This window comes from Tursiops truncatus, chromosome 8 (assembly GCF_011762595.2).
Source record: "Tursiops truncatus isolate mTurTru1 chromosome 8, mTurTru1.mat.Y, whole genome shotgun sequence".
NCBI lineage: Eukaryota > Metazoa > Chordata > Mammalia > Artiodactyla > Delphinidae > Tursiops > Tursiops truncatus.
In genome coordinates this window covers 67,554,953-67,579,600 of record NC_047041.1, presented here as the reverse complement: position 1 = coordinate 67,579,600, position 24,648 = coordinate 67,554,953, and the positions used below count along the sequence as shown (strand labels likewise).

The 24,648-nt window shown below is 38.2% G+C and overlaps 2 protein-coding genes across 5 annotated transcripts in view; one reads left to right on the top strand and one right to left on the bottom strand.

Annotated features, from left to right (window-relative positions):
• CYP2R1 (cytochrome P450 family 2 subfamily R member 1) overlaps window positions 1-22,655 on the top strand; it is a 38,952-nt gene extending 16,297 nt beyond the window's left edge. For all 4 annotated transcript variants that reach the window (XM_033862582.2, XM_073808643.1, XM_033862584.2 and 1 more), the window contains one exon: window positions 6,732-22,655. In XM_033862582.2, the coding sequence (XP_033718473.2) occupies window positions 6,732-6,907 (176 nt within the window). In that variant the 3' untranslated portion in view covers window positions 6,908-22,655. The remainder of the gene's footprint in view (window positions 1-6,731) is intronic.
• The window catches only part of PDE3B (phosphodiesterase 3B), a 178,256-nt gene continuing 174,295 nt past the window's right edge, over window positions 20,688-24,648 (bottom strand). Inside the window, exon 16 of the mRNA XM_019948403.3 lies at window positions 20,688-23,657. Coding sequence (XP_019803962.1) covers window positions 23,443-23,657 — 215 coding nt within the window. The 3' untranslated portion in view covers window positions 20,688-23,442. The remainder of the gene's footprint in view (window positions 23,658-24,648) is intronic.

Sequence of the window (24,648 nt, the reverse complement as noted above, 5' to 3'; positions counted from 1 at the left end):
ACTCTGTACCCCTCCCTCCGCCCGGCCTGAGTGAGCCAGAGTCCCCGAAGCAGCTGCTCCTTTAACTCCATCCTGTCTGAGTGAAGAACAGACGCCCTCCAGCGACCTACACGCAGAAGCGGGGCCAAATCCAAAGCTGAGCCCCGGGAGCTGTGAGAACAAAGAAGAGAAAGGGAAATCTCTCCCAGAAGCTCAGAAGGAGCAGATTAAAGCTCCACAATCAACTTGATGTACCCTGCATCTGTGGAATACCTGAATAGACAATGAATCATCCCAAATAGAGGAGGTGGACTTTGAGAGCAAGAATTATTATTTTTTTTTCCCCTTTTCCTCTTTTTGTGAGTGTGTATGTGTATGCTTCTGTGTGAGATTTTGTCTTTATAGCTTTGCTTCCACCATTTGTCCTAGGGTTCTATCCGCCCATTTTGTTTGTTTTTTTCTTAATAATTAATTTTATTTTAATAACTTTATTTTATCTTACTTTATTTTATCTTCTTTCTTTCTTTCCTTCCTGCCCTCCTTCCTCCCTCCCTCCCTCCATCACTCCCTCCTTCCTTCCTTCCTTTCTTCCTTCCTTCCTTTCTTTCTTTCTTTCTCTCTCTCTCTCTCTCTCTCTCTTTCTCTCTTTCTCTCTTTCATCTTTTTCTCCCTTTTATTCTGAGCCATGTGGATGAAAGGCTCTTCGTTCTGCACCCAGGGGTCAGTGCTGTGCCTCTGAGGTAGGAGAGCCAACTTCCGGACACTTGTCCACAAGAGACCTTGCAGCTCCACATAATATCAAATGGCGAAAATCTCCCAGAGATCCCCATCTCAACACCAGCACCCAGCTTCACTCAACGACCAGCAAGCTACAGTGCTGGACACCCTATGCCAAACAACTAGCAGGACAGGAACACAACCCCACCCATTAGCAGAGAGGCTGTGTAAAATCATAATAAGTCCACAGACACCCCGAAACACACCACCAGACGTGGACCTGCCCATCAGAAAGACAAGATCCAGCCTCATCCACCAGAACACAGGCACTAGTCCCCTCCACCAGGAAGCCTACACAACCCACTGAACCAATTTTAGCCACTGGGGACAGACACCGAAAACAACGGGAACTGCGAACCTGCAGCCTGCAAAAAGGAGACCCCAAACACAGTAAGATAAGCAAAATGAGAAGACAGAAAAACACACAGCAGATGAAGGAGCAAGATAAAAACCCACCAGAACTAACAAATGAAGAGGAAATAGGCAGTCTACCTGAAAAAGAATTCAGAATAATGATAGTAAAGATGATCCAAATTCTTGGAAATAGAATAGACAAAATACAAGAAACATTAAACAAGGACCTAGAAGAACTAAAGATGAAACAAGCAACAATGAACAACACAATAAATGAAATTAAAAATACTCTAGAAGGGATCAATAGCCGAATAACTGAGGCAGAAGAACGGATAAGTGACCTGGAAGATAAAATAGCGGAAATAACTACTGCAGAGCAGAATAAAGAAAAAAGAATGAAAAGAACTGAGGACAGTCTCAGAGACCTCTGGGACAACATTAAGTGCACCAGCATTCGAATTATAGGGGTTCCAGAAGAAGAAGAGAAAAAGAAAGGGACTGAGAAATATTTGAAGAGATTATAGTTGAAAACTTCCCTAATATGGGAAAGGAAATAGTTAATCAAGTCCAGGAAGCACAGAGAGTCCCATACAGGATAAATCCAAGGAGAAATTTGCCAAGACACATATTAATCAAACTGTCAAAAATTAAATACAAGGAAAACATATTAAAAGCAGCAAGGGAAAAACAACAAATAACACACAAGGGAATCCCCATAAGGTTAACAGCTGATCTTTCAGCAGAAACTCTGCAAGCCAGAAGGGACTGGCAGGACATATTTAAAGTGATGAAGGAGAAAACCCTGCAACCAGGATTACTCTACCCAGCAAGGATCTCATTCAGATTTGATGGAGAAATTAAAACCTTTACAGACTAGCAAAAACTGAGAGAGTTCAGCACCACCAAACCATCTTTTACAACAAATGCTAAAGGAACTTCTCTAGGCAAGAAACACAAGAGAAGGAAAAGACCTTCAATAACGAACCCAAAACAATTAAGAAAATGGGAATAGGAACATACATATCGATAATTACCTGAAATGTAAATGGAATAATGCTCCCATCAAAAGACACAGATTGGCTAAATGGATACATAAACAAGACCCATATATAAGCTGTCTACAAGAGACCCACATCAGACCTAGAGACACATACAGACTGAAAGTAAGGGGATGGAAAAAGATACTCCATGCAAATGGAAACCGAAAGAAAGCTGGAGTAGCAGTTCTCATATCAAACAAAATAGACCTTAAAATAAAGACTATTAGAAGAGACAAAGAAGGACACTACATAATGATCAAGGGATCGATCCAAGAAGAATATATAATAATGGTAAATATTTATGCACCCAACATAGGAGCACCTCAATACATAAGGCAAATACTAACAGCTGTAAAAGGGGAAATCGACAGTAACACATTCATAGTAGGGGACTTTAACACCCCACTTTCACCAATGGACAGATCATTCAAAATGAAAATAAATAAGGAAACACAAGCTTTAAATGATACATTAAACAAGATGGACTTAATTGATATTTATAGGACATTCCATCCAAAAACAACAGAATACACATTTTTCTCAAGTGCTCATGGAACATTCTCCAGGATAGATCATATCTTGGGTCACAAATCAAGCCTTGGTAAATTTAAGAAAATTGAAATTGTATCAAGTATCTTTTCCGACCACAACGCTATGAGACTAGATATCAATTACAGGAAAAGATCTGTAAAAAATACAAACACATGGAGGCTAAACAATACACTACTTAATAACGAAGTGATCACTGAAGAAATCAAAGAGGAAATCAAAAAATACCTAGAAACAAATGACAATGGAGACACGACGACTCAAAATCTATGGGATGCAGAAAAGCAGTTCTAAGAGGGAAGTTTATAGCAATACAATCCTACCTTACGAAACAGGAAACATCTCGAATAAACAACCTAATCTTGCACCTAAAGTAATTAGAGAAAGAAGAAGGAAAAAAAACCCCAAAGTTAGTAAAAGGAAAGACATCATAAAAATCAGATCAGAAATACATGAAAAAGAAATGAGGGAAATGATAGCAAAGATCAATAAAACTAAAAGCTGGTTCTTTGAGAAGGTAAACAAAATTGATAAACCAGACTCATCAAGAAAAAAAGGGAGAAGAGTCAAATCAATAGAGTTAGAAATGAAAAAGGAGAAGTAACAACTGACACTGCAGAAGTACAAAACGTCATGAGACATTACTACAAGCAACTCTATGCCAATAAAATGGACAACCTGGAAGAAATGGACAAATTCTTAGAAATGCACAACCTGCCAAGACTGAATCAGGAAGCAATAGAAAATATGAACAGACCAGTCACAAGCACTGAAATTGAAACTGTGATTAAAAATCTTCCAACAAACAAAATCCCAGGACCAGATGGCTTCACAGGCGAATTCTATCAAACATTTAGAGAAGAGCTAACACCTATCCTTCTTAAACTCTTCCAAAATATAGCAGAGGGAGGAACACTCCCAAACTCATTCTATGAGGCCACCATCACCCTGATACCAAAACCAGACAAGGATGTCACAAAGAAAGAAAACTCAGGCCAATATCACTGATGAACATAGATGCAAAAATCCTCAACAAAATACTAGCAAACAAAATCCAGTAGCACATTAAAAGGATCATACACCATGATCAAGTGGGGTTTATTCCAGGAACGCAAGGATTCTTCAATATATGCAAATCAATCAACGTGATACACCATGTTAACAAATAGAAGGAGAAAAACCATATGGTCACCTCAAGAGATGCAGAGAAAGCTTTCGACAAAATTGAACACCGATTTATGATAAAAACCGTGCGGAAAGTAGGCATAGAGGGAACTTTCCTCAACATAGTAAAGGCCATATATGACAAACCCACAGCCAACATTGTCCTCAGTGGTGAAAAACTGAAAGCATTTCCACTAAGATCAGGAACAAGACAAGGTTGCTCACTCTCACCGCTCTTATTCAACATAGTTTTGGAAGTTTTAGCCACAGCAATCAGAGAAGAAAAGCAAATAAAAGGAATCCAAATCAGAAAAGAAGAAATAACGCTGTCACTGTTTGCAAATGACATACTATACATAGAGAATCCTAAAGATGCTACCAGAAAACTACTAGAGCTAATCAATGATTTTGGTATAGTAGCAGGATACAAAATTAATGCACAGAAATCTCTGGCATTCCTATACACTAATGATGAGAAATCTGAAAGTGAACTCAAGAAAACACTCCCATTTACCATTGCAACAAAAAGAATAAAATATCTAGGAATAAACCTATCTAAGGAGACAAAAGACCTGTATGCAGAAAATTATAAGACACTGATGAAAGAAATTACAGATGATACAAATAGATGGAGAGATATGCCATGTTCTTGGATTGGAAGAATCAACATTGTGAAAATGACTCTACTACCCAAAGCAATCTTACAGATTCAATGCAATCCCTATCAAACTACCACTGGCATTTTTCACAGAACTAGAACAAAAAATTTCACAATTTGTATGGAAACACAAAAGACCCTGAATAGCCAAAGCAAGCTTGAGAACAAAAAACGGAGCTGGAGGAATCAGGCTCCCTGACTTCAGACTATACCACAAAGCTACAGTAATCTAGACAATATGGTACTGGCACAAAAACAAATATAGATCAATGGAACAGGATAGAAAGCCCAGAGATAAAGCCATGCACAAAGGAGGCAGGACTGTACAGTGGAGAAAGGACAGCCTCTTCAGTAAGTGGTGCTGGGAAAACTGGACAGGTACATGTAAAAGTATGAGATTAGAACACTCCCTAACACCATACACAAAGATAAGCTCAGAATGGATTAAAGACCTAAATGTAAGGCCAGAAACTATCAAACTCTTAGAGGAAAACATAGGCAGAACACTCTATGACATAAATCACAGCAAGATCCTTTTTGACCTACCTCCTAGAGAAGTGGAAATAAAAACAAAAATAAACAAATGGGACCTAATGAGACTTCAAAGCTTTTGCACAGCAAAGGAAACCATAAACAAGACCAGAAGACAACACTCAGAATGGGAGAAAATATTTGCAAATGAAGCAACTGAAAATGGATTAATCTCCAAAATTTATAAGGAGCTCATGCAGCTCAGTGACAAAAAACAATCCAATCCAAAAATGGGCAGAAGACCTAAATAGACATTTCTCCAAAGAAGATATACAGATTGCCAACAGACACATGAAAGAATGCTCAACATCATTAATCATTAGAGAAATACAAATCAAAACTACAATGAGATACCATCTCACACCAGTCAGAATGGCCATCTTCAAAAAATCTAGAAGCAATAAATGCTGGAGAGGATGTGGAGAAAAGGGAACACTCTTGCACTCCTGGTGGGAATGTGAATTGGTTACAGCCACTATGGAGAACAGTATGAAGGTTCCTTAAGAAACTACAAATAGAACTACCATATGACCCAGCAATCCCACTACTGGGCATATACCGTGAGTAAACCATAATTCAAAAAGAGTCATGTACCAAAATGTTCATTGCAGCTCTATTTACAATAGCCGTGAGATGGAAACAACCTAAGTGTCCATCATCGGACGAATGGATAAAGAAGATGTGGCCCATATATACAATGAATATTATTACTCAGCCATAAAAAGAAACGAAATTGAGCTATTTGTAATGAGGTGGATGGACCTAGAGTCTGTCATACAGAGTAAAATAAGTCAGAAAGTGAAAGACAAATACCATATGCTAACATATATATATGGAATTTAAGAAAAAAAAATGTCATGAAGAACCTAGTGGTAAGACAGGAATAAAGACACAGACCTACTATAGAATGGACTTGAAGATATGGGGAGTGGGAAGGATAAGCTGTGAAAAAGCGAGAGAGTGGCATGGACATATGTACACTACAAATGTAAAATAGATAGCTAGTGGGAAGCAGCCGCATAGCACAGGGAGATCAGCTCGGTGCTTTTGACTGCCTGGAGGGGTGGGATAGGAGGGTGGGAGGGAGGGAGACGCAAGAGGGAAGAGATATGAGAACATATGCATATGTATAACTGCTTCACTTTGTTATAAAGCAAAAACTAACACACCATTGTAAAGCAATTATACTCCAATAAAGATGTTATAAAAAAGAAAAAAAGAATCTGCCTGCCAATGCAGGGGACATGGGTTCAAGCCCTGGTCTGGGAAGATCCCACATGCCATGGAACAACTAAGCCCATCTGCCACAACTACTGAGCCTGTGCTCTAGAGCCCATGAGCCACAACTACTGAGTCCACGAGTCACAACTACTGAAGCCTATGGGCTTAGAGCCCATGCTCCGCAACAAGAGAAGCCACTGCAATGAGAAGCTTGTGCACTGCAATGAAGAGGAACCCCCGCTCGCCGTAACTAAAGAAAGCCCTTGAGCAGCAATGAAGACCTGACGCAGCCAAAAATAAATAAATAAATAAATTTATTAAAAAGTAATGAATAAAATAAACATAACTTCCTCTAAGTTTCTTTAAATTCCAGGTTTCTTGAATGGTACGTATTAGACATAAATTTTGGTAAATATTGTGGATTTAGAAAAATTATTATGCCTGTTTTTTATGTTGAGGGAGAAGACATTGTCTTGGAGAACAGCTGGCTCGGATGGAAATGTTCCTGTTTTTTACAACATTGCTTCAGCGATTTCACTTGCATTTTCCACATGAACTGGTTCCAAATCTGAAGCCCAGGTTAGGCATGACGTTGCAACCCCAGCCCTACCTCATCTGTACAGAAAGACGCTGAAAGTGCCTGGCTGTTTTGTGGAACAAGGTGTTTGCCTCACCCCTGAACCTTGTTTATACAGTGTGTGTGTTTGTATAAGGATCACAGCATCATAAAAACCAAATGAACACAGATGTGTCTTTAAAGACTGTAATAATAAGCATTAGCTATTACTTTTTCCAACTTTTTATGACTTATAAGGTGGAATTATCTGAGGAAAACAGATGTACAAATGACAGTTGTTGCTTAAGATACTAAGAAGTGCCATCGATGACCTGACTTTTCAGCCTGTTGTTGAGCACCAGGTACCCCTCATCCCTTCTTGACTGCAATTTGCTCTTTTCTGGGCTCTTTGCTTCCAAATGTCAATGCCAGCTCCTTTCTGATCAGGTATTGCCATTAATAGATTGTGTGGTGCTAGTCCAGTTTAATAGTGGACTAAAGAAGAAATTAAAACCCAAATAAATGAGTTTGGACTACAGAGGTATTTTAGACATGGTGGCAGATGATAGAATAGATAGCTCTACAGTATATTTAATGTAAAACCTGCCAGTGCTTTCAAATCTTGCTTCCTACTATAGCTTCATAAGAGTTGCGGCGTCATTCTTCCTACAAACGAGGGTCCCTGTGACCCTCATAGCAGCAGTTAAGTAGATAGGAAATTACAATAAGGTATTTAAAAATGACACATATGGGGCTTCCCTGGTGGCGCAATGGTTGAGAGTCTGCCTGCCGACGCAGGGGACACGAGTTCGTACCCCAGTCCAGGAAGACCCCACATGCCGCGGAGTGGCTGGGCCCGTGAGCCATGGCCACTAAGCCTGCGTGTCCGGAGCCTGTGCTCCACAACGGGAGAGGCCACAACAGTGAGAGGCCCACATACCACAAAAAAAAAACAAACAAAAAAAAACAACAAGGCAGAAGATTGAGTGGTCTTCCGTCTCTCTCAGTGAGTAAATAAATATTACCAATACTGTTCAGTTGTTTATTCAGAGTCAGTGCGAAGTTTGAAGATTTAGCCTTTGTGAATAGTCTGCCTGTGACAAGTACGGAAGAGGTTATTTTCAAAGACAATGAGAAAACACTGATTCAGCACAACCTAAGATGGAATCTGCTAAGATGTGTTACAATTGATAGTAAAAATATATGTGGAGCATTAAAAGGCATAGTTGTACAAATTGTATTATCAGCAGGTACTTTGCAGAAAGTGCTTGAATCTATCATGTGTTATAAAACCAGTAGTGTCAACAGTGAACTTCATTTATTCTTATGCACTTAACCATCATCAGTTTTGTGAATTTTTGTCAGAAATAGGAGCAGAATATCCTGACCTGCTCTACCACACTTCAATGATTTAGCAGTGATAACACTTTATTGCAAATTTTTTTGAGCTCAGGGCCAAGATTGAAATATTTCTGAATGAGGAGAACCACCTTTAACTACTGTTATCAAGTACTGAATGACCCTGGACATTGGCCTTTAGAGCAGGTAAAATCATTTCAACAACAACCTAACACTTTCTATACTTCTTGTGGTGTCAACAGTTAAAACAAGAAGTTAGGCCTCCATCCCCATGCAGCCTTTCAGCAGATAAATTTTGTGAGCTCAAACTAAAGTTCCAGAAGCTCTTTTTTGGACCTCGATGCAAATGCAAAAAAAAATTCTTATTTCAAAATTTATTTAACTGTGTAGTTGAGGAGCTTCCACCTAACCTTCAATTGCAAGTGTTTAGTCTGCAAAGTAATGACATGCTAAAAGGCAAATATCAGAGAATTTAATAGAATTCTATAAATGCCTTCCCAGTGATTAATATACTTAATTAAAATCAGATGCTCATGGATTGATATCAGAATTTGGCAGTACCCATCTGTGTAAAAAGGCACTTTCAAATATGAAACATGTAAATCTCATTACAGATCAGCATTAACAGATGAACATTTGTAATGTTTTGAATGACAGGAAACACACACTTTGAACCCCAATTAAGTGAAATTTTATCTCCTAAAAAAGAATTCCCTTTTTCTCATTAGTGGATCAATATTACTTTTTTAAAAAAAGTACTTAATATAGTATTACTATATTATATTATGAATGTCATCAATAAAAATCTTGTAGAAAATTGTTTCTCTTTTATATAAGTACCTACATAATGTGCTTGGTCTGCAAAGCCTAAAATATTTACTATCAGCCCCTGTACAAAAAAGTTTGCTGATTTTGGAGTTAGAAAAACTAGTAGCTAGGGGCGACAGCATAAATACTCAAAATACAAAATAACAAAAGAGAATAATCCAGAAATAGAATTTTAATAATCATAAGAAATTGATTTATACAATTAAATGCAAAGAAGTTTGAAGACTTGAAATGGATAATCTCTATGAAAATATAATTTACCAAAGATGACCCTAGGAAGACAAAGTCTTAACAGACCAGATTTCATTAAAAAAAAAGTTGCCAAAGATGTGACCCTCAGAAAACTATTTGAGCTGTTCTAGAGCATAGAAACAAAAGGAAAATTTTGAATGCTATTTTAGAATCAAAACAACAGCAAACATGGATATCAATTTAAAAGTCCTAAATAAATTATTAAGAAAAGATCCAGGGCTTCCCTAGTGGCGCAGTGGTTGAGAGTCTGCCTGCTGATGCAGGGAACATGGGTTCGTGCCCTGGTCTGGGAAGATCCCACATGCTGCGGAGCAGCTGGGCCCGTGAGCCATGGCCGCTGAGCCTGTGCGTCCGGAGCCTGTGCCCTGCAGTGGGAGAGGCCACAACAGTGTGAGGCCTGCGTACTGCAAAAAAAAAAAAAAAAAAAAAAGATCCAACACTACATTTAAAAATTAATACATTATGATCAAGTAGAGTTTATTCCAGGAATATGTGAATGGTTCAGTATTAGAAAACATTAATCATTTACAGAGAAAACTCATATGGACAAGCTCATAGATGTTAAAAAGGCATTTGACAAAATTCAACATTTAATAAAATACAAATTGATAGAATGAATACATGTATATATACACCTCTAAAACATACAATGTGTACATATGTAAATATGTGTATATATAATGTGTATTATATATACACATTCCAAAACTGATGTGAAAATAGTGGAGGTATCCCCTTAAAGTTAAGAACAAGAAAATGAGTCCACTTTCCCCGTACTGTTTTCTTGTATTAAAGGTATTAGCTAGCACAATGACAACATTAGATTGCAAGACTTGAAAAGAGTAAAACTTTTTATTTGCAGAAAATATGACTATATTCCCGTACAGCCCATGAGAATAAATAGATAATTTAATAAAGTAATAGGATATAAAATTAAAATACAAAAAATCAATAGTTATTATATGTACAGCAACCATTAGATACATGGAAGAGAAAGTACCTTTTTACAAAATCAATAGAAATAGATGAGTGGGGAAAACATTAAAACATTCTTGAAGGAGCTGTAGAGGAGGAAGAAATTTTCCTTTTCATTTCAAAGTTCCTCTGGCTGATCTAAGAATTTAATTGACAGAGAGTAACAGAAAATCAAACAAAAATTAAATAATATGTAAAGTCTGCCTTTTCTCAGAAAATAACCAGGCTAAAGCAATATGCTGTAGAGACATATTTTAGGGTGGCAAATTCTGCTCCCCTACAGAGCCAAAAGGAGACTTTGACAAATGGATAGATATGTTCTTGGATAAGAAGACAACACAAAGATGTTGGTTCTCCCTTGGCTAAGGTATGAATTTAATGAGATCAGGTATTTTTCCCCATAAGACCAGACAAGCTGTTTCTAAAATTTACATGAAAAGTAAAAGAATAGCCACAAAAAAATAGCTGTATGGGGGTTTTAGCCCCATCAGGTATTGAAATATACTATAGAATTTGAATAATTAGAATATTGTAATAATGGCATGAACAGACCGACAAATAGAATTGAAAAGAAAGTCAGAAATAAATTCAAATACATAGAAGAACATCAAGTCTGTGGAACAAAGATGGAACTTTTAATAAATGGTATTGGGAGTTCTTTTCAGTTATTTGAAACCAGTTAAAAATTTGAACCCATATCTCATAGCATATGCCTTGATATACTACTGTCGACTGAAAAAAAATGCACAACTAAAAGTTGAGGATTATGCTTTATTTAGGGACATTATGAGGATTTAAGCCTGGGATACATCCTAAGGGAGGAGTCAGGATATATAGGAGTTTTTGCAAAAAAAAAAAAAAGGTAGTCGAACATCAAAATATCAATATTACTGCTAATTAAGGAAAAACCAGACATCCCAAGTTAATGAATTTAGCACTTTTCTGTGTATGAGAAGATGCAAGAGTCTGGGCTTATTTAAATTCTTCCTTTGACATGTACGTTAACTATCTATGGCCAGTATCCTGTTTTCTCTCCATCCTGAACCCCCTCAGGGTGCGCTGTGCGGGTGAGGGCAAACTGCTGCAGTGGCTGAAGGTTGAATGGCTGCAACGTCCTTTGTTTACATTATTTTTTTTTTGAATTTTTGAATTTTATTTTATTTTTTTATACAGCAGGTTCTTATTAGTTATCCATTTTATACATGTTAGTGTATATATGTCAATCCCAATCTCCCAATTCATCCCACCCCCCCCACCCTCCCCACCACTTTCCCCCCTTGGTGTCCATATGCTTGATCTCTACATCTGTGTCTGTTTCTGCCCTGCAAACCGGTTCATCTGTACCATTTTTCTAGGTTCCACATATATGCGTTAATATACAATATTTGTTTTTCTCTTTCTGACTTACTTCATTCTGTATGACTGTCTCTAGATCCATCCACGTCTCAACAAATGACCCAATTTCGTTCCTTTTTATGGCTGAGTAATACTCCATTGTATATATGTACCACATCTTCTTTATCTATTCATCTGTCGATGGGCATTTAGGTTGCTTCCACGACCTGGCTATTGTAAATAGTGCTGCAATGAACATTGGGGTGCGTGTCTCTTTTTGAATTATGGTTTTCTCTGGGTATATGCCCAGTAGTGGGATGGCTGGGTCATGTGGTAATTCTATTTTTAGTTTTTTGAGGAACCTCCATACTGTTGTCCATAGTGGCTGTATCAATTTACATTCCCACCAACAGTGCAAGATGGTTCCCTTTTCTCCACACCCTCTCCAGCATTTGTTGCTTGTAGATTTTCTGATGATGCCCATTCCAACTGCTGTGAGGTGATACCTCGTAGTTTTGATTTGCATTTCTCTAATAATCAGTGATGTTGAGCAGCTTTTCATGTGCATCTTGGCCATCTGTATGTCTTCTTTGGAGAAATGTCTATTTAGAAATGTCTGCCCGTTTTTGGATTGGGTTGTTTGTTTTTTTAATATTGAACTGCATGAGCTGTTTATATATTTTGGTGATTAATCCTTTGTCCATTGATTCGTTTGCAAATATTTTCTCCCATTCTGAGGGTTGTCTTTTCGTCTTGTTTGTAGTTTCCTTTGCTGTGCAAAAGCTTTGAAGTTTCATTAGGTCCCATTTGTTTATTGTTTTTATTTCCATTACTGTAGGAGGTGGATCAAAAAAAGATCTTGCTGTGATTTATGTCAAAGAGTGTCTTCCTATGTTTTCCTCTAAGAGTTTTATGGTGTCCAGTCTTACCTTTAGGTCCCAAATCCATTTTGAGTTTATTTTTGTGTATGGTGTTAGGGAGTGTTCTAATTTCATTCTTTTACATGTAGCTGTCCAGTTTTCCCAGCACCACTTATTGAAGAGACTGTCTTTTCTCCATTGTATATCCTTGCCTCCTTTATTATAGATTAGTTGACCTTAGGTGCATGGGTTTATCTCTGGGCTTTCTATCCTGTTCCATTGATCTATATTTCTGTTTTTGTGCTAATACCATATTGTCTTGATTACTGTAGCTTTGTAGTATAGTCTGAAGTCAGGGAGTCTGATTCCTCCAGCTCCATTTTTTTACCCTAAAAACTGCTTTGGCTATTCGGGGTCTTTTGTGTCTCCATACAAATTTTAAGATTCTTTGTTTACATTCTGTAAACTCTTTTTTTGTTCTGTTTAATATGATTTATCCTGGAGATCTCTCTATATTGCTACATAGAAAACTTCCTTATTCTTTATATAGCTGTACAATATTCTATTGCAGGATATACTATAGAAACATAAAACAAAACATAAAAACAACATAAATCCTCTACAAGGCAAACAACACTATAAGTGGAAACAACCTGGGAAGAAATACGCAAATCTTATTGCAAACAAATGGCTAATCTCCTTAATACAAGAACACAGGAGAAAAAGTCTTAATAATGCATTAGAAAACATTGGTCAAAAGTCCAGTTATGACAGTTCACATAACATACACCACATTGTAAACATCTAAAAAGATAACTAAACCTTAATCAAGAAAAGAAATGCACATGTAAACTTTACTAAGATAACATATCTCATCTATTGTATTGGCAAAAATCCTAGAACTTGACTGTAATCACTATTGAGAAGGTTGTGCTGAAACATGCACTTTCATACATGGGTGATGAAAGTACAAATTTACACACATTTACTACGGAAGGGAATTTGGCATTATCTATCAAATAATAGATGTATTCACCTTTTGACTGAACAGTTCTAATTCTTAGGAATTTCTCCTGCAGATACACTTGAACACTTATGAAGAGACATAAGTGCCAGGTTGTTATTCTCTGATGTGTTATTTCTAATAGCAAAACGAAGCAAAAAAGTCAATGTAACAATACATATCTATCAATAGAGGAATAGTATATTCTGCCATAGAATATTTTACAGCTTTCTAAAGAGTCAGGAATTTTCTATGTAGCGATATGGAGAGATCTCCAGGATAAATCACGCTAAACAAAACAAAACAAAAACAAGGAAAAGCAACGTACAGCCTGTGATAGCCAGCCTCCAAAAATACCCTTAATTATCCTCACCTGGTACACACAAACTTGTTAATCACAGCTAGTTTGTATAATGAATAGCATGCGATGAAAGTGGTGGTGCGTGAATTCTAAGGCTTGTCTAAAACCGTTGCAGCTTTTCACCTTGGTCTCCCTGACTGGGGAAACCTGTCACCATGTCATGATGACACTCAAGCAGTCCTGTGGAGAGGCCCACATGGAGAGAAAGTGAGGCCTCCCACCAGTTGCCCAGATCAACTTGCCAACCACGTGAGTGAGCCACCTTGGAAGTAGATTCTTCTCAAACCTTAAGATGACTGCAGACCCAGCTAGCATCGGATTGTGACCTCATGAGAGAGATCCTGAGCTAGAACTGCTCAGACAAGACATTTCTAAATTCCTGACTCATAAAAATTCACAATAAATATATTTGGTCTTCATCCACAGTTCCTGGCTCACAGTTCCCAAACCCTTGGGAGTTTCCTAAACTGTAAGACCAATGGAGCATGTTTTGTTACAGTATTTTGTCTCTTGTCCTCAATTCCTGAAAAAATGCTTCAGAGCCATAGAAGTGAAATGGGTGCCTTGTTATTCGTAACAAGCCTCTTTCCACAACAGTTGGGTTTATGTTAATGAGGTGATTTTGGAAAGTAAGTAAGGATGGGGCTGGTTATCAGGGGAACCACCTTGATTAGAGGGTTGGAACTTTCAACCCCACTCCCTGATTACCCAGGAGGAGAAGAAAAGTTCTGGAGGTTGAATTAATCACCAATGCCTAAGGATTTAATCAACCATGCCTGTGTAGTGAAGCCATCATTAAAATCCAAAAGGAGGGGTTTCAGAGAGCTTCCAGGTTGGTGAAGCAGAATGCCTCTACGTGCCGCCGTGCTGGGCTCCAAACTCCAAGAGGACTGAAGTTTCTTTGTTCTCAGCCTCACCCTGTGAATCTCCATCTGGCTGTTGATTCCTGTGCTTTAATATCCTCGGTAATAAACCACTCATCTGGTGAGTAAATTGATTTTCTAAATTCTGTGAGCTGGTTTAGCAAATTAATTGAACCCAAAGAGAGGGTAGCAGGAGCCTCTGATTTATAGCCAGTTGGTCAGAACAACATGGACTTGAGGCTGGTATTTGAGTGGGGGCCGTCTTGTGGGACTGAGCCCTTGTGGAATCTGATGCTATCTCTGGGTAAATAGTGTCAGAATAGAGTTGACTTGTAGGACACCCAGTTGCTGTCGGAGAATTGCTCGTTTGTGATGTGGGGGAAACCACATAGGTATTGGTTCCAGAATATTTAGGTTTAATTTAAAAAATAAAAGTTGACATTTAAAAACAATCTAAATTTCTTGTAAAATCCATATTTTCAGCGTTTCTTTTTAAAAAATATGATATTCCATAAATGCTGGGCTGGCCTTTTGACTAGCAAAAAACAATTAGAGCTGAGTTGTGGCTTTTTACGTGATATATACATGTGTACTACACGAAGTCCACATTAATTTGAATGTTCTATCTGGTCTTGTAGGTATTTAAATATGTGGCCCCCACTTCAAACATTGAAAGAAAGCTTTCACTTGGGTTCCCCTGTGAGTCTTTGCTTCTCCAGGCTAAAATATCATAGGTTCTTTTTTTAAATTTATTTCTCTTTTTGTTTCCTTAATTTTGGTCTTGAAAGGAATTCCATCAAACGCTTGCAGAATATTCACCCTCAGGTAACCAGTAAATTTGTCTTTGGGGAGCTGCTTAGGGAATCAGACCCTGGCTTCAGGTTATCAGAGTCAGGAAACCTGCATTCTAGTCTCAGCCTTGAAGCTGTTCCACTCCTTGCCATGCAAAGTCTGGTCCATGGGCCAGCAGCATTACCTGGGAGCTGATTAGTAATGCAGAATCTCGGGCCCACCTAGATTTGTGAATCAGCATCTATGCCTTAAGATCCCCAGGTGATTCATATGCACATAAAAGTTTGAAAAGCGCTGGTCTAGATGATAAGCTCAAGGAAGGCAGGGTTTTTTCTGTTTTCTTTATTATTTTATATCCACAGGACCTATCTAAAGTTTAGCACATGATGGCTGCAAAATCCATGAATCTTTCTCTGACCTTGAGCATGTCCAAACTTCTAGGGACTTTGTAAACTTCCAGGGACTTAATTGTAAAGTGGTGTAGGGAGAGAGGTGGTGAGTGGAGATGGGGTCAACCTTCAATGGTTGAAAAACTGACGTGAACATTAGAATCACAGGTGGTAGTGGTGGTTTTTATATGGTTGTCTTTGACCTACTAAGTCAAAAGCTCTGAAGATGGGTCATAGGATTTGTATGTTTTAAAATTTCCCTTTAAGTTCAATGTTTATTACAATAGCATATATTAAAAAAATCTTTAAATGTCCCTCAAGAGGAAATGGATAAGTACAATGTAATACAATTCAGAAATTTAAATGAATGAAATAGAGCTACACATGTAAACATGAATAAGCCTAAAAAATTTTTTGCAAGAAGAAACTTGCAAAGAAGGTGTGAAGTATGGTGCTCTTTATTTAAAGTTTAAAAAGTGCATCTGTTTGTAATAGAAACATACTTATGTGGTAAAAGTGTAAAGTCCTAGATGGGAAAAATAAACACCAAGTTCAGGGTAGTTATCATACGTTCTTTATCTGATTTGGCTCTTATCACTCTTCTCTGGACTTCTAATTTACCAATGTTCCATTTATTTTATCTGGCTATTTCAGAATGGGGTGGATGCAGACAGTATATTCTGACGAATGCAATTTATGACACCCTTTGCCTTTTTTCTTTTTCTTAACCAGAGAAACATAGGTAATTGACAACAGCTTCCAGGGCTATTATCATTAGAGGGCTGATTAAACCAGCCCTTCTCCATTTATCCTTTTCCAAAAGCAGTTATTTGAATTTAAATGCAATGAATCATACTAACTCTTCTAGTGGTGGATATTTTATATCTTTTTGGATCTTCTTTGTCTTCATTTAGGCTGATAGTATTGAAAGGGCTATTAAGGGAAAATAGACTGAGACAAAGTGTTAGCAGCTGGATGGCACTTACACTGTCTGTCTTCCTGATGACGTTTAACTGTGAATATCCTCTTTAAAAACTTTCCTTTAAAAACAAGCAGGGAGCCCCCAGCAGGGGATTTTGACTATGTGTGAAGACTCAAGAGAATTAAAGTGTGCCTGGGACCCTGAACTTGGGGATCATTTCTAAGCTAAAATTGGTGACAGCAGAATTTGATGCTGTTCTCTGAAAATGCAGTAGAAATTTGTGTATTGATAGCATATGACAATAGTGCTAAACTTTCTATTTTGAAAAATATAATTTTTTCTCAATTCTTTGGGATTTTCCATTAGACAATAATATCGTCTATAAATAACGACCATTTTGTTTCTCCCTTTCCAATTATGGCTTTTATTTCTTACCACTGTGGTTAGAACCTCCAGTAGCATGTTGATGAAAAGTGATAATAGTGAGCATTCTTGTCTGTTTAAGGGAATGACTAACATTTCATCGTTAAATATGTCATCGACTGTTATTTCTTTTGTGCATACCCCACAAACCTAAGTTCCCTATATTCTAGGTTTATCTCTTTTTTTCCCTCCCATGCATCCATCCTTCTTTCATTCCTCTTTTGTTTCTTAAATGAGTGACTTTTATTATTTTTTGCATCCATTGAGATAATAATTCTTTTTTTCTCCTTTAATTGGTTAATGTGTTTAATTACATTAATCAAAAAAAATTTTTTGGGGGTGTGCCATGTGGCTTATGAGACCTGAGTTCTCTGACCAGGGATTGAACCTGGGCCCAGGGCAGTGAAAGCGCTGAGTTCTAACCACTGGACCGTCAGGGAATTTCCCATTATTCAATTTCTAATGTTAATCCTCCCTTGCATAACTGCCCTCTTGGCCTAATTACCAACCAAAGGCCCCACCTCCAAACACTGTCACATTGGGGATTAGGTTTCAACATAAGAACTTGGGGGAACACAAAAATTTGATCCATTGTAATGACCTTTTAAGTCCAATATCTCTACTATCTGATAGTGTGGTTCTTAATCTTGGTTTCTTAGTTTACTAGTTCAAATTCTTAGGAGGAATGTGGCGGACTAAGCTTAGTCTATGGGTTGGAACTTGGGTTCGGTGTAAATTCTTGGATCAATCAACTCTGGCCTGAGGGGTGGGTCAGACCCTTGTGGTTCCAACAAGGTCGTCTAAACCACATGGAGATAGAAATTTTCCCAGAAAGGGGAGGTAGGCCATCAAACCTATCTTCTACCTCCCATTCAATCCTTAAATTGTCTTAGTGTTGTCTTCAGAAGGTTAAGGCATTGCAGGTATTACTATCTACCTTTGTCCTGCCAAGCTCAACTGTAGGCGTTGGGGGGACCTTCACAGGCAAGCTCTGTCCCGCCCATTTCTGAATCAATGTACACAGTGTTAGCAGTACGTTGAGGAGTGTCCTATGTCTGCCAGCAGGTGGAGTCTAGAAATCAGCTGTAAGCGAAAAGTGTCTGTCTACCATGCTGGTCTCCCCTCACCACTTACTAAGGTTTTTTTTTAATAGATATAATTGATATATTAATTAGTTTCACGTGTACAACACGATGATTAGATATTTGTATATAGTGCAAAATGATCACCACAATAAGTCTAGTTAACATCAACCAAGGGACTGGCCACAGTCTAATTCTCTTTCCTTCCAGAAGTCTCCTCCTTGCATACTGCAACTTATGTGGTCACCAATGACCAAATGAACATGAACTTGAGCATATTGACAAGGAGATCTTGTCAGTGCCACCTCTGTGGCATCTGAGCTACAGCTCCAGTGAGTGTCCCGCCATGTGCACATATTTCTCTCTGCTGCTGGGCTGTACACAACTTGTAGAAGAAACATGGGATTCACCTTGTTTGTGTTGAAAATAAATATTTATTGAATGAGGGAATTAATAATGGATAATCAATGCTGAGCAGCATCTCTCTTGATGGAAAAGTTTATGGGCATGGAAAATGTTCCTTGATCAGTGAGTCCTCAGAGTCGTGGTTCCCAGGAAGGCACCAGTGCCAGGTGGTATCAGGCATCTTAATCTCGGCTCCCCCCATACACTAGTGGAGGACACCTGAGCCCAGAGCAAGGGTTTGGAATGGAACTTCTCTCTTAAAGTGAGTAGGAATAAGGCTCCAAGGAATCCTTTCAAACACTAGGGCAGAGCAGGGGTGAGGGTGTGAAGGGGTGGGAAGAAGGGGAGGAGGAAGAAGGATGTAGGAAGTCAACAGGGAAGAGGGGGACCCCCACCCCCTAGTCACCTCCCCTGGGGCCCTTTCTAATTGGAAATCCCACCCTGGAGCCTGTAGCCTGGGTTCTGTACGACTCTTGGCTGCATCTCTCACCAGGAGTGGTTAGTTTACAAGAAGGATTTGAAGCCTTCAGTGTCTCTCACTTAATACAGCAGCTGCTGTGACAGCCACTCCATTTGGACAGCTCATTTCTGCTCCTGCATCCCATTAGAGGCAGCCCTTGCTCACCTCCATTTGTCTAAGGAGACTGGGCTCCTTGGTGGGGGAAGGGAGACCATTTACTGTAAATTATTCCATTAGAATCAGGAGTAAGAGCGGTTTCTGCCATTGTCTGACAGGCTAATCTCAGGGCAGCTAGACATGGCTGTGAAGGTTGTTTGTTTTTTTCTGGCTGCACCATGGGGCTTGTGGGATTCCCCACCAGGGATCGAACCCCTGCCCCCTGCAATGGAAAGGCAGCCACTGGACCACTAGGGAATTCCCGGCTGTGAATGTTTAACCTGCAGAATCCATTAGGGCCATCAACAGGGAGGGGACAGCAAATATAGGGGAAAGCAGTTAAGGGGTGTGGCCTGACTGGAGCTTCAGCAGCAGCCCTAAGACAGGGAGGAGGCACCTGAGGAGTAGATGATGGAGGATGGAGTGGGAGGCAGAGTAAGGCAGTCTGCGTGGCCCTCACTCATGCCTGCCCCTCAGGGACTTCTAATACATTGGTTCTCAACCTTGGATGCTCACTGGAATCTCAAGGGACTTTTGCAAAATGCTGATACCCAACTTCCACCCTCTTTTCCACGTTCTGATTAGATTGGTCTGGTTTGTGGCCTGCACATCAGGTTTAGGAAGCTTCCCAGGTGAGGAGGCTGTGAAAGGTCATCATCTCTTTCTTACCACCATACCCAGTTAATCAGGGTAAATTGATTCTATTGTATACCTTAAATCTCAAGTCCGTTCACTTTCCTGTTGTCCTACAATCTATCCTAGAGCACTGAGGTCTCCCCATGTCTAATCTTACTCTTCCACTCAACATGATACGTTATTTGAATGATCCTCATAAAATGTGAATCTAATTATGTCACTTTCATATTAAAACTCTTTCAATTTTTCCTCATTTCCTTTTGGAATAAAGTTTAAGTGGCATGTCATGCTTTACAAGTCCCTTCATTAACCTCTCTCTCTCTACCATCCCCTCTTTTTGCACTCTAAGTTTCAGCCATCCTAAATCTCTTTCGGCTCCTCCAAGGTGGGATGCTTTTTCTCCTGGCCTCTACACATGCTGTTATTCTCTGGTCACAAGCCAAGCCATCATCTCCAAGCTAACTCATTAAGTCTTCAGTTCTCAGCATTAAAGTCTCTGGGAAGCTTTCATCCCTGCTCCATATACCAGTCATCCCCACACACCCTCTAGAGCTGCTGACTGGCTTGGCAATTACAGTGAAGAAACCAGAGTTCATTCTATTCGTCTCTATTGTGAAGGTTGTTCCTATGAGATCATGCAATATAGACAGAAACCTAAGCAGTGCCAGAATTCCTAGGATTCTTGTAAAAATAAGTAGAAAAATCCAACAGCACCAGCAGAGTGAGAATAGCAGGAAACAGCCTTCAAATCATGAAATAACTTTAAAAAGTAGACTTTTATGGAGAAAAATGTCAGTAAGCACACAGATATTATAGCACTACAAGATTATTTCTAAGACCAGTGACTTAAAACAACAGCAAATTCATGATGAAAATGATTCTAATTAGAAAATTAATCTGATTCAGTAATAACCAAAATAGGATCTGCAATATGACTTTCCACAATTTCTCAAGTAAGATTCCATCTAATAGTACTGTTTATACTTAACATACACTCACATTCATTTCTTACAATTTATGAATTTAAGTTTCAGCAAGAATACTTTTTAGTGTTTGGGTTATTTTAATATATGCCAATTATTTTGTAAAGGCTAAATAATTTCAGGGTTAAATTACTTAAGTGAATTTTCAGTAATAGCATTTTTAACAGAATAAAAACATGCTTCTTTTGAGAAAATAAAAATATACACTAAACCCAATACAAAATTTTAATAAAATAGAAAGTAAGGAAATTTGAGTCATTATGCACACATGCATGTGTGTGAATTTATATATATATATGTAGTTTGCAATAGCAGAAATATACTTCTGCAGGATGTAAAATGTACTCAAGAGAACGACAAGCACAGGATATAGACATTATAAGGGCAAACTCAATAAATTAGTTAAAATTTTATCACTCAGTAATGAGAGGCCAGTTTACAGTGATGTGGCAATGGTAGCAAAAGTAGTAGGAAGGAGCTAGCACTCACCGTATCTAATAAATAAAGCTTAGTGATCCATTAAATATTATGATACTATACAGGATCAAAACTTTCAACACTTATGTAGATCTTTAATTGATATCTTTCAGATAAGCTAAATAATCTAGGTAGGTAAGAAATTGCCTGCTGACATCATATTTTAAAGGAATTACCTTGCATAGGGAAGTCTACTCAATACTCTGTAATGAACTATATGGGAACAGAATCTAAAAGAGTGGGTATAGGTATATGTATAACTGATTCACTTTGCTGTACAGCAGAAACTATAACACAACATTGTAAATAAACTATACAGTAAAAATTAATTTAAAAAAGAATTACCTTGGAAAACTGAAAAAGCTTCATAAGAGCTGCACAGATCCAAAATATAATACAGTCTCCAAAAATAATGGAAAATATTGTCTACCGTCTTGCTGTCATTCTGGCTGCATTTTATATCTTCAAAAAAATTTTCACAACTAGGGTATATATCTGGACCCTAACAAGTTTATAAACATTGTAAATATGGCCCATTTTCTTTGTAATTATCTTAATGTGCTTTTGTGTAAAATGATTTACTAAAATATTTAGGTTTTTAAAATATAAAAATTAAATAAGTACTCCCACCATTTACTTTATCTCAGAAACTAGACTTGCAGTTGAGCTCTAGAAGTATTGAGTAGTCATAGGTCATTTCATGTAGTCTCAAGGCAGAAGGAAACTAACAGAAAGATGAGCATCAGTTTTACAGTAACACACAACACCCAAGATATGGATCTAAAGATTAAGCACATATTCAATTATTTATTCAATGTATGTGACCTTTAGAGCTCATGCTATTTCATTTGTTCTTTATCTTTGATAGGATTAATTGCATTTGATTTTTGTATTAAGGCGAAAGACAGACATCTCCTTTTCCTTGGCTTTAATTAGTCTCAAATTTAAGAAGAGAGAATAATGCTCATTTCATAAAAGGTTAACATTGATATTAGGACATTTTTTTTTCTTCTGACAAATCTGTGCTGTGTTTATATTAAAATAAATGTTTAAAAATACTAATCCTGAGCAAGAGTTAAAATAAGAACAGTTTTGACTAAAGAATAAAATTCCTTCATTGTTAAACCTAAACAGCTTTAAAATTCAACCATGGGATATAAAGTCAGTAAGACTGGAATTCAGACTTCTGATGTCCACGGCAAACCTGAATGCTCTGAGCAGAAAGAACACACACATAGTAGATTAAAAAAAAAAAACAGTAAAAAGCATCAAAAATTGATGCACCTGGATTTTGTTAAATATAACAAAGGTTACTCAGTCCTTCATGGATAAACCTAGCTGGAGAACAGCACTGAACGGTATATTGCATTGAACAGATCCCTCAGAAAGGCAACGCTGGATTTCTTTTTTATAGATAGGCACAGACATTTCCCCCCCAAACATTCAAAGACATAAAAGACACATTTGGAAGTACAATATGAATCATGTTTTTTGGTGGCGTTTTTTGTTTTTGGGTTTTTTTTCAGCTGTGCTGCTCAGCTTGCAGGATCTTAGTTCCCTGATGAGGAATTGAACTCTACTAGGGATTCATGGCAGCGAAAGTTCCGAGTCCTAACCACTGGACCGCCAGGGAATTCCCATTTTTTGTTGTTGTTTTTTAATCCTGTCTTCAAGAAAGGAAAAGGTTCTGGCCACTTAGGAAACTAAAGTGAGTCACTTGAGTTTTTAGTTATAGCTCCCCCCTCATGAAAAATAAGAGCCTTCTAGCCAGCAAAGCAGTATTATGACAAAGTATTAATATTTATACACCAGTAAAGGCATTAAGTAAGGGCTTGGCAACACAAGTCAACTGAAACCAAGCTCCAAGGATACTTTTAGTCCGTGTGGTGAAAGTGCATGGGAGTGGGAAACTGCCGGCACAGCAGGGATCCTCTCACAGTGTTAGCGCCTGTCCACCTAGGTGCAGTCGGTTCCAAGCCAGCGTGGTGAGCACTAGGCAGTGACGTCGGCACTGAGCACGGCCCTCAGGGCTTCTTCAATATGCCTTTTCTTTTATTCCAACTGTCTCTCTTCCTCTTCATCTGCTTCTTCAATGACCTGAATCTCATCTCCTTGAGGTAAGGAAGAATTCTCCACCTGTAGTTTATTCCCATCAGCTTTACATTTCTCTTCTTCCTCTATGATTTCCTTCCATATCTTGTGGTTTTCGGTGAGATGGTGCATTAGCTGACAAAATATTCGCCGTCTGCCTTTCCTTCTTTGTGGTTCTGTGAAATTTAACACATGTGTATTCTAATCATAGCAATATGATTCAATCATTCAATAAGTATCTGAGTGCTTGATACATTCCAGGCATTTATCTAAGCACTGGGGTTATAGTTATAATAAGATTAAAATAATCCTTGCACCATGGGGCTCTCTTTCTAGTGGGAAAACCAAGATAAGCAAAGAAGCAAGACACTTGTGTGTTAGATGGTGTTAAGTGTTACTGGATAAAAATAAAGAAGAGAGGGAATTAGGGAAGATGGGGTGGGGTGGGAGTTTCAAGGAGAAGGGAGGATGGTACTGATGATAAATAACAATGCAAAGTTAAAAACCATCCTTTTTAGGGATTTTTTTTAATGTATTGAATTAAACACAATTATCAAAATTTTGGTGAGTACAAATAATTTTTAGAAGCCAATCAACTTTCCCAAGATGACATCAGATGGTAATGCCAAAATGCCATAAGATTACTCTTCACTATGCTACTCCTGAATACAAGGTAGGGTGGGGGTAGTACTTTGTTATCTTGTTTCAAGCTGTCTTATCTGTTCTGATTTATAGCATGCTTGGGAAACAAACAAAAAAATTAGCTAGATATAATTTAAATCCTACTTTAAAGAGCAAATAACTGATTTCATTTTTAGTTACAAAGATGACAAATGTCTTTTTCATCTTCCATTTATACTCACTGATTTATATAGAAAAACTATGCATTACGGTTTGGTAGTTCAAAGCCATAATGCCACAAAACTTGGTTTTCCTCTTAGAGTCAGATAATGTGTATTTTCCTCCTCTCCCAACTGTGTTGAATGAACTATTTCCCAAGTCTGTATGAAGGGCATGTTAACAGGGGAGGGTGGTGTGAAGAGGGGTTAGGCAAAGGAGGACTAGCCACTAGGACCAGCCAGCTCACGTAAGTTCAGATTTGGCGACAGCCCCATCATGTGTGCACAGGTAGAGACTGCTGAAGTGCACTGGCTGGAGGACAGCACT